This window comes from Pecten maximus, chromosome 10, assembly GCF_902652985.1.
Source record: "Pecten maximus chromosome 10, xPecMax1.1, whole genome shotgun sequence".
NCBI lineage: Eukaryota > Metazoa > Mollusca > Bivalvia > Pectinida > Pectinidae > Pecten > Pecten maximus.
In genome coordinates, this window is record NC_047024.1 from 35,781,773 (window position 1) to 35,793,297 (window position 11,525).

Here is an 11,525-nt window from a genome sequence, read left to right on the forward strand (position 1 = left end):
TGGGTTTACGGATAAAATAAATCTGAACTGAGAGTTTATGTCAGAAGTGTGGTCATGAACCTTAATTACGGATATCAACTAGGCTAAAATGTAGAGCAAGGGCAAAACGTCTCTACCTATATCTACTCACTACTTATTTATTAAGCAATACTAAATATCAATATATAAAGTATATGGGAGCATGTTATATGCAGTTTTTCTAGGGACCCAGTACTCTATGAGTACTCAACTACCCGCTCAAAAGGACATAACTCGTACAACACCGGCCAACACACGCACAACAGCAGAACATAGCACTCCAGAGCACGTATTACAGCGTCTGCTCACTACAGCAGGGCCCGTATATCTATATACGAGCGCTCTAACCTACTGACTAAACGTGAGGAGAGCTCGACTGAGGGATACATCTCTCAACACAAGCAAATCTCTTGAACTCTCATACTTGCTACATAATTCTATAATCTTACTGGTTTGAATAATGTCTTTCTTTTGCACTGAAAGTTTGTTTTGTCTTTTTGCTGATTCCAAAATGGATGTAACGAAATGATTGTCAGTAGGATCAGCCAAACCGCGAAGCATGTGAGCCTATTTGATCGCATAATAAGCTCCTTGTATACTGGAAAATGAAGCACTGTTATCAACAAGCTTGGTTAGATAAAGGGCCACATGGATAGATTGTCCTGGAATTGCACACGCGCCTTCAGCTTCTATGAATGTGTCCCTCTTTTGAAAGTTTCTTTAATACTTAACATTTGAGCTGTCACTTCTGGACTTCATAATATGTGTTGCCATGCTTCCTGCCACGCTCTTCATATTTTCTGTTAAACATCCGCCTCTGCTCAGTTGATCATCTATGGCGTCCTTCATTCCTAGGCCTGAAAAAAAATCAAGCATGCATAAACCTCAGTGCAATCATCTTTAATTTGGTTCTTCCATCCCCCAAAATGCCGTTTTTAGCCAACCCTCTATTAACAACACTGGAGTCTAAGAAATCTTTTATGAAGGGTTTTAAACCATTTTTATCGTTCAATTTTGGCCAAAACGGTGCAGACTTCCAGAATGGAATGAGCATTGTTCCTTTGGCTCTTTCTTTTACAGCTTTTTTGATAGATTTACATATCAACCTAGGAGGGGGAACCCACAGGTTCACATCATTACCTGAGAAATGTTCAAATCATCTATACCACTTGTACCGGGTACCCACCATCTTGAATTAAAACTTAAACATTTAGTGTTCAAATTATTTGCAAAGTGTGAGGCCCCATACTGTATCTAACAGCCTGAATGTACACATATCTATGCACCAGTCATCACTGCCCTTGACTCTGCTCAATTCATCTGCAATTTTGTTTTTCTCCCGTTTAACCTAAAATGGTTTAATAGCTATATATTTCTCTTGACATTTTTCATGGATATCCAAAGCAATATCATATAAACTTAGCCTTTTACTGCCTTCTATAATCTTGACAATATTTTGGTTGTCCGAGTGCCAATGCACCCTATGCCCTTTATAATATATCAGCCGAATTATCGGACTGCCAACACAGACCACCTCACTCCATCAATGGCTGCTCACGTTCTGCTTTTTTATTCGGAACACTCGTATAACAATATACACAAGAGAGATGAAAGAAAAGGTGTTCCGGGTACTAAAAACATTATTAGCTAGACTGAATTCACTACACCCTTCAACATTCAACATTCGCCTAACTGCTTCTAGTTCTCTCCAAGTTGAGCTTTCCAAGCTCCCGGTCATTGTCCAATCGCCAAAAATGAAGGAATTTTCTTTACAATATATCCCCCATATCATAAACCTGAAGCGTCTGTGAAAAAAACACTCAAACTTGCCTCAAAAACACAACTGATGTCCCTGTCATTAACATCCCAAATTTTCTTTTTCCAAAATCTTAATTCCTTTTTTGCACTCTCGCTCAATATCACTGGAGCCTTCCAGCTGGCTTTACTGTTTATACACTTGAATATGTTCTTGGTTTTAAGCCCTTCCAGGTTACCTACAGCAGCTTTCGTTGAAATCACCTGCCCTGCAACGCCTGCCAACTTTTTAACTGCAACAACATTCACATTACTAGCTTTGATCTCTAATGTTCAATGCTGTATACCAGTTTCTTCACTCTTTTTCTGTGATATATACTTTACCTTCATTCATTTGCCATCTTAATCCTAACCAAATCAATTCTTTTTGAGGTTCCCCCTTACACTTTTCCTGAGCAATTAAAAATCCAGCACTCTCTAAATCCTGTTTGCATTTTTCACTGAATACCTTTGCTTTCTCTCTGCTGCTTGCGCCCCCGAGCCCGTCATCTAAAAACATTACAATGATTTCACCTTGAGTTCTCCAATGTCTTACTAACGCTTTTGTCACTTTTGTAAAAATGTAACCTGCCGTTGATATTCCAAATGGTTAAACATTGAAACAAAAATATTTCCTTCTGTCGTAAAATACCATGCAAACCCCAGAAAAGTTCTGTGCTCCTTAAAAATCTCTATATGGTGGTAGGCGGATTTCAAATCGAAACCAAAAACAAAATCGCCTTTTGTAAATACATCTTCAGCAACCACGTTGTCTCCGTACTTGAATTTTGATTTGTAAATGTATGGATTAATATTCCTACAGTCCAAAACCAATCTTAGATTTTCTTTATTATCTGCAACTGTTAAAGGATTCACAACGTGCGGTTTCTCTTTATCAGCTGGCTCAGAAACACACCCTTTCTCTACAAGTTTTGCTATTTCTTGTTCTTGCTTTAGGGGGCGAAGTCATAAAAGGGATCTTATAACCGTCTCTTATTACACTCAACACTGCCTCATTAGCACTTATACTATTAACCCAAAAATCATATGCATTTTCAGTTTACCAATTGGGGAATGAACCAGCTCCCTCTCAACCTTATGTCCCAAAACTAAATTGTCTAGTTCAATACTTATCTTATCATTGCGTTCATCCGCCTAAGTCTCTCTACACTCAAAACGCCAATGCCCTGGCTTGCCGCAGCTGAAACATGTCCCCGGCCGTCGTGCAGCTCCATTTTTCTCCCCGTCGTTGCGGCTCTTTCCGCTTCCGGTACCGGTGCATATGGGTGCGTTCGCCTGGCAATAGTAGCCCTGGTCCTCTTTTGAGCCGAACTCTGTTTTATTTTCGTTTGAGCTCTACTTTCAGCTTTGTACATACGTTTTTCATCTTCCGAATCATCTGCGGGCTCTTTCTGTTCATACTCCGTTACTGTTTTCCAACCGAATTCTGAACTGTCCGCAAACTTAATTTTTGTCTGTAGACTATTAAATCGATACCTTTGGAAATTTTGTCCATGGCCTTTCTTGGTTCGTCTTCTCTGAGTGCTGAGAAAAACTTCCTTCAAATGTTCTCGTGTCAGTTATTGACAAAATGCTTTCAGAGGACCAATATATAGTCACACAAAAATGGCCCAACGCATTATTTCAATGTCCAATAGTGACAATGCATTGGCCAAGTGTGTCGCAAGTGATCCAAACATGACCAGTAGAGTTAAGAGTGAGTGGCAAAAGCTGGAGGCCTCACAAATTTCATTTCCAAATCTAGACTTAGAGTACCTGGAAACTCTGGCATGCGGTACATACCAACTGAAGCTTGCACCTGGTTATATCACAGAACATCAGACAAATGGTGATTACGAAATTTGGGTATACCAGCATGCAAATGACATCATCCGAGGGCAAATCCATTCTTGACACAGGTCTCAAACAAAGTACTGTACAGTGTTTGGATCCAGTTTGATTGTAATGCATTGGATGATCCGGTCAGTGAATACTATTGTGTGTGTCCTGCTGGGAAGAGAACATCAGGGATGTGTGCTCATGTGGCATCCATCTTGTATTACCTGGGATATTATGTCCATTTAACAGATGCAAAATCTCTCCAGCCTTCGACCCGAAAGTTCAGATAATTTTGTAATTTCATGAGGGTCGTTAATTGCACAGAGATTAGAAATTCAGAAAACAATACAACATAAACATTGGTAAATAAACAACTACATGAATCTATAATTCTATAATTTTTAACATAGACATTTAACATAATGGTCCAAATAATTGCTAAATATTTTGGGTGTACAAGAACCGGAAGTAGTTGTACCAATGCCGTAAAAAGTGAACATGGCTTAAAATTGGCTTAAAAATATAGGGTTTTGGGGGGTTTAAGATTGGTATTTTTTGTAATCGATATTTTTTGTTGCATTAATGCATCTATGATTTGCAGTAAATAACACTCTAAAGAAAATGATAACGTTTTGATGCAAAACAAAGTTAAATGTGCGTTATTTTGACTGAAAATGGAACCTTGTCACACTCCCGTGTAGGGTGATATTAAAATGAACAGGCCCCTGGGACCTTTTGAATTTTTTAAACATATTTCATGGGTTGTCTCATATAGTACTACAAATATCACCCGGTAATTATCAAATTGGCTCGTGGGCAAAAATCAATGTAACCTGTAACATGTCCATTGTTTAAAATAACTTTCTCCATATTATCTATCATAGACGCTTGTGCCAGCTGAATCGCTTGTGCTACTCCATTGCGCAGAAGAAACCCAACCGTCTGGCTAGGTAGAACAGGCTAGAGTGACCACACTCCCATGTGTTCCCTATTACACACTTTGTACACCGCGTGCTGCACATGGAAATCACTTTCTCTCATACATATTCATTCATTCTTCCCTTCACTGACCAATCAAATTTCAGCTCCTAGCGAAACAGAAACATACATATATTTCCTGCTATTACTGCGAAACGCAGGAAAATACCAATCTCTATACGACCGCTCTAACCTACTGACTAAACGTGAGGAGAGCTCGACTGAGGGAAAACACTATTTCAGCTACGTCTACAGTCTGCTCACTCACTGTGACGTTAACAGGGTCCGCATCAATCATTTTTAGGATAGTATTATCATAAATAAAATTTGGCGGGTTATAGCACAATATCCGGAAGAAACACGAACATTTTAATCCAATAACTGAGATATGGATATAGAGGCATATTGCCTACATCCATTAATTATTACATCATATCATATCACATCAATGCTTTATTACAGCCCTGTTTAAATTACGGCATTTTCTTGGTAAGGTCTGTTGTAGATTTTTCATGTTTGGGAAACGATATACGGCCCACTGTAAATTATATTTACATAAGTATAACTCTGATATACTCTGATATTAGTAACATGATATACGATATACGAACCACAGTTTAGTATATTTACACAAGTATAACTCGTATGTACGATAGCATACTATTAGGAACAAGTACGTATTACACTAACCTGAAATTGATCACAAAATGATATGACAGCGGCACATAAGAAAAGCATATCTTAAAACAAAAGCAAACAGCGGTACATAATACAATGTGCTTTAGTAACTAAATACGAAATGTTAATGGCCATGGCGTGTTGTAATACAATACTGATAGCGATGTAGTCTAGTCGAGTAAAGACGGTGTATTTGCTTTGTACGTATGTATGTGTGATAGTATATATAAGTGCGATAGTAAGCTGTCGGTTCATTTTATGTGTGATAGTATATCTCTTGTTCCAGGTAAGAAGAAGACAACATGACACAGGAAACAGGTAAACAATGTGTTACTTCAGTAATAGTCTAGTAAGTTAAATACCTGCATGGGTGTTGTTTACTGTGTAGGTATTTAAGTTGAACTGCATAATGAATACTGAAATATGTTCTTATAGACCCACGCCGTAGAAGGAATAACATTAAACTCTGACTTCGATTGATAACGCGTGACCTCGTGTCAGTGTCAGTATGTATAATGATGTGTAGTAGAGGATGGGGGCCAATATCTGTCGATACGCTATAAAAATATACAGTAGGCTAAATCTAATGGGAACAATATCATGCTCGAAGTCATTTGTTGCACCTTTGGGGGAATGCAATTTAAACAGGCATAATACAGTTACTTACCTGTTCAATCTGAAATGCATGTGTATAAAATACCCGGATTAAGACTAGAAATATATAAATATACATATCACCAGGTCGGAAAGTAATATCAAACAATACATCAGACATTAACTAGCAATTACTTCATGACTTATTTCGGTAAACCTTGTGGCAAGTTCCTGAAAGCTCAAAACAAGAGCGGTGACCTTCACGTGTAATTTCGTTAAGGTAAATCTTGTGGCGAGTTCATGGAGTTTCGAGACAAGAGTGGTAAACTTCACGTGTAATCTCGTTAAGATAAATCTTGTGGCGAGTTCATAGAGTTTCGAGACAAGAGTGGTAAACTTCATGTGATGCTTCGTTAGGGTAAACCTTTGGGGGTTCCGTGGGGCTCTGGACAAGAGTAAACTTCACTTGATATTTAGTTGAGATTAACCTTGTGGGGAGTTCCAGGAGACTCGAGACAAGAGTGGTAAACTTCACGTGACATTTCGTTAAGGTAAACATTGAGGCGTGTCCCTGGAAGCTCGAGACAAGAGTGGTAAACTTCACGTGTTATTTTGTTAAGATAAACCTTGCGGCGAGTTCATGAGAGCTCGAGACAAGAGGGGTTAAGTTCACGTGATATTTCGGTAAGGTAAACCTTGCGGCGAGTTCATGAGAGCTCGAGACAAGAGGGGTTAAGTTCACGTGATATTTCGGTAAGGTAAACCTTGCGGCGAGTTCCTGAGAGCTCGAGACAAGACTGGCAAACCTAACGTAATACTTTTGAGGTAATACGTTGAGGTAAACCTTGTGACAAGTTCTTCGGGGCTCGGGACAAGACTGGTAAACTTCACATGTTATTTCTTTAAGGTAAACCTTGTGGCGAGTTCCTCGAGGCTCGAGACAAGCGCGGTAAATTTCACGTGTAATTTCGTTGAGGTAAACCTTGTGTCGAGTTCTTCGGGGCTCGAGACAAGAGTGGTAAACTTCATGTGATATTTCCTTGAGATAAACCTTGTGGCGATATCCGCGAGGATCGGGACGGCAGTAGTAAAATTCACATGATATTTCCTTAAGGTAAACCTCGTGGCAGGTTCCTGGAGGCTCGAGACAAGAGTGCTTAACTTCGAGTGTTTTTTTCGTTAAGGTAAACCTTGTGGCGAGTTTCTCGAGGCTCGGGACAAGAGTGGCAAACCTAACGTAATATTTCGTTGAGGTAAACCTTATGACAAGTTCTTCGGGGCTCGGGACAAGAGTGGCAAACCAAACTTAATATTTCGTTGAGGTAAACCTTGTGGCTAGTTCTTGGATGCTCGAGACAAGAGTGATAAACTTCACGTGTTATTTCGTTAAGATAAACCTTGTGGCGATTTCCTGGAGGCTCAAGACAGGAGTGTTAAATTTGACGTGATATGTCGTGAAGGTTAACCTTGTGACGAGTTCCTGGAGGCTCGAGACAAGAGTGGTAAGATTCACGTGTTATTTTGTTTAGGTAAACCTTGTGGCGAGTTCCTGGAGGCTCGAGACAAGAGTGGCAATACTATAACCGTGTTTCAGTATGGCGAAGATACCATACCTGCGATGAAAGGTCTTCTCGACATCATGAACCCACAGCAGCATATGCCACAATTGAGAGAGATGGAAGCGAGAGACGACGATATCGTTGTGTGTGCTCCAGTGAAGGCTGGTATGGTCTGTTTTTGACTTAAGGACATTCCTTTACTTAATATATTACATATTGAAGCATTATTTGCTTTAAGGGAAACATCTTTTCTTCAAAAACAATGAAAAGTATAACTGACAGATCTAGGACCAGTTTTGCTGATTGTAAACTTTCTATAACGTTACATAAACGCTTTTAAAGATACGCGCGTGGTATTTCATATACATGTATTGGTTTTAAAGTTTAAGTGTTCAAAAATTGTAGATTCGTCGGTAAAGCAAAAGACGCTTATCTTTCAAGAATCCTAAATTAATTTCCTTGTATAAGATTCCAAAGGTCTCCATGTAATTCTATATGTTGTTCTTGTTATTCCCTCGTTTTATCGATTTTTACAATTGTATGTCTTTAATCTTTATTTCATACCTTTTTTCCCTCGTTTTATCTATTTTGAGGTTTTTAATCTTTATTTCATCCCTTTTTACCCTCGTTTTATCTATTTTGAGGTTTTAATCTTTATTTCATCCCTTTTTACCCTCGTTTTATCTATTTTGAGGTTTTTAATCTATATTTCATTCCTTTTTACCCTCGTTTTATCTATTGTGAGGTTTTTAATCTTTATTTCATCCCTTTTTACCCTCGTTTTATCTATTTTGAGGTTTTTAATCTTTATTTCACCCTTTTTACCCTCGTTTTATCTATTTTGAGGTTTTTAATCTATATTTCATCCCTTTTTACCCTCGTTTTATCTATTGTGAGGGTTTTAATCTTTATTTTATCCCTTTTTACCCTCGTTTTATCTATTTTGATGTTTTTAATCTGTATTCCATCCCTTTTTACCCTCGTTTTATCTATTTTGAGGTTTTAATCTATATTCCATCCCTTTTTACCATCGCTTTATCTATTTTGAGGTTTTAATCTATATTCCATCCCTTTTTACCCTCGTTCTATCTATTTTAAGGTTTTAATCTATATTTCGTCCCTTTTTACAATCGTTTGTTTTCTATTGTGAGGTTTTTAATCTATATTTCAGCCCTTTTTACCCTCGTTTTTTTTCTATTTTGAGGTTTTTAATTTATATTTTATTCCCTTTTAGTGTTAGTTTTATTGATTTTGAACTTATAAATCTGTACTTTTTCCATTTTTGTTCTCGTTTGTGAAAATCGATATTTTGTTCTTTTCCCCCTCCCGCTGTTTTTTTTATTGCGGTTTCGTTTACTCATTACTGTCCTCTCTCTCTCTCTCTCTCTCTCTCTCTCTCTCTCTCTCTCTCTCTCTCTCTCTCTCTCTCTCTCTCTCATGCCAATGCTTTCGTTTATTTCACTGCTCAAATCGATGGACAGAAACAAGATAGAGTTTCAAACAGTTTAGCATTGTTAATACTATGCTTACTTTCCTTCATCATTCCGCTGTTTAAAATTAACAAACACTTGTCGAAGCATAATGATTCGAGTATTGTTTTACATAGATTAAGACAGGCTCAGAAAAAAGTAGTCTGTAATGTCAAAACAGTATTTCTAAAAACGTCCGTTAATATCATCAGTTTAGTAAACGGAAGAATACACCTCGTCAATAAATGGAGTCAACATACGACAGCTTTGTGCTTTATCAGTATATAGTATAAAGTATTGATTTAACGAAGAGTGATTTATTCTATGTAATTAATCAACTATTCGTGAGCTAACGGAGAAGACCCACATTTTCGTCTTCTCAAATCATTGACATTGTTTAATGTGCATTGCATGACCTATTACCGTTACAGTGTACATCTGTATTATCTAGGAACACATTGGGTGTGGGAAATCCTCACCATGTTGACGCGGGGAACGACAGAGTACGCTACAGGACCTAAGGAAGATACAATGCTTGAATTCCGCTCAGTAGACAAATTGAACGCGCTAACCTCACCAAGGGTACTGAACACACACCTACGCCTCAGCAATTTGCCAAAGCAGCTCATTGAAAAGAAATGCAAGTTGATATTTGTAGTGCGAAACCCTAAAGATACGGTTGTTTCAATGTACAATCACATGTCAGCAAAGGGCTCGGCGTTTGCTTACAAAGGGAGCTTCGATGAGTTTATATCTATGTTTATGAGTGAAGTAGGTGAGTCTACATGTAATTCAGACTTGCTTTAGAAGAGCATTCAACCATGATCAAATCGCAGAAAGCAATACGCATCTAATATAGTCATACAACATACCGTATTATTTTCAACGGTTCTTGGGATTCTTGACCCTTTTCAATAATTCATGTTCACATAGACATCATGAAATTAATCATTTAAATAAATTAATAAAGAAATAATTTTGGTAAATTTGGTATTTGCTAGCACCTTTGAAATGTAATGAAATTCAATCACCGGAAAACACATGATTGACAGGAGAACAGTAGTTGTAATGATTCGTGATTATATATTTTCATTTTGTAATGCAACTTCTGTACTAATCGTTTGTGATATGACCTAGTTCCACATAACCAATGGACACGGTACATGACAGGATGGGAACATGATTTGGCATTTAATTCTGATATACCACGACACATCATATACTACGAGGATCTGAAACAGGTGAGTTTATTACGTCACATTATATACTACGAGGATCTGAAACAGGTGAGTCTATTACGTCACAGCATTGAAACAGGTGAGTCAGTATATGTATTATCATATACTACGAGGATTTTAAAAAGATGAGTCAATTACGTCAGTCACGTTTATCGAGGATTTGAAACAGGTGCGTCAATTACGTCACGTCACATGCTACCGGGATCCGAAACAGGTGAGTCAATTACGTCCGGTAATACCGGAATCTGACACAGGTGAGTCGATTACGTCACATCATGTACTACCGGGTATCTGAAACAGATGAGTTGGTTACGTCACGCAACAAGTTACGATATATTGATATGGTCATGAAACCATGCTCTTTACTCTTTACAGAATATACCTGTATAAAACTATCAATAAGACCAGTATCTGATAGTGTTGTCTTTGTATTGGCGTTTCTGATCTTGTGTGATGAAGCCGTAAATGTGTTATAATATGATGTGTTTACAGAACCCTTTTCACGAGATAAAGAAGTTAGCGTCGTACCTTAATGTGACTTGTACGGATGCTTTCGTCGATGACATGGTTGAGAAGTGTTCATTTGTTAACCTAAAGGAGGGGAAGACCAACAGGCCTGATAATAAGAGATGGCAGTTTATGTACAGAAAAGGTAACGCTCTCACAGAGTAAAACATGTCCACGACTAGCCTTGTGTGTGCTTCTACGGCCTACACCGAGCGTATATTATAGTGACTATGACCTAACTATTGTAGAAGCGAACCCACTTTGATTACATACAATGCGAATGTCTAGTCGACTTGCTCAACCATACCACTTTGTCCTTCTAAAGTAACTAGACTTTGTTAGCGCATGCGTCACTATTTGGAATCATACACATATGTAATCACATTAGACGGCCTAAACAGACTATAATAAATAGTTGTCGCCCGAAGTAGGCCTTCACAGTCTAAATCTTGGGTGGCATGCTGGGAAATTAAGTAACGCAATAGGAGCTCCCATAATGTAACCTGCGTCGGACCATCGTCGGTACCCACTTGATCTGTCTTCGCATAGTTCAGATCGATCCCGTCTGTCGGGGCACTGACACAAACAGTCTCGTATTCATACATTATTTATTAGCCAAATTCAGTATCCGATTGGTTCCATAGAAAATGGCGACGGATTTTTTTTTATTAAGAAACGCCGTTTTAAATGTGCTTTAGTTTGTAAGGAAAGATGTCGGAAAGCAAAAAAAATATCGATACATAAGCGTAGCCATCTTGTCATAAACTGTTTCTATTTCAAGCCAAAGAAGAGCTTCATTAATTAGAAGCATTTTGATAAGCGAATGACGCAAGTATGGCGCACTTTCCTTG

At 38.2% G+C, this 11,525-nt stretch overlaps 1 protein-coding gene across 1 annotated transcript in view; it reads left to right on the forward strand.

The window, feature by feature from the left end:
• Nucleotides 1-5,529: 5,529 nt before the first annotated feature.
• Nucleotides 5,530-11,525, forward strand: part of LOC117336251 (sulfotransferase 1C2-like) — an 8,774-nt gene continuing 2,778 nt past the window's right edge. Inside the window, exons 1-5 of the mRNA XM_033896725.1 lie at nucleotides 5,530-5,625; nucleotides 7,431-7,625; nucleotides 9,381-9,704; nucleotides 10,067-10,170; nucleotides 10,660-10,819. Of these exons, the coding sequence (XP_033752616.1) occupies nucleotides 5,610-5,625; nucleotides 7,431-7,625; nucleotides 9,381-9,704; nucleotides 10,067-10,170; nucleotides 10,660-10,819 (799 nt within the window). The 5' untranslated portion in view covers nucleotides 5,530-5,609. The remainder of the gene's footprint in view (nucleotides 5,626-7,430; nucleotides 7,626-9,380; nucleotides 9,705-10,066; nucleotides 10,171-10,659; nucleotides 10,820-11,525) is intronic.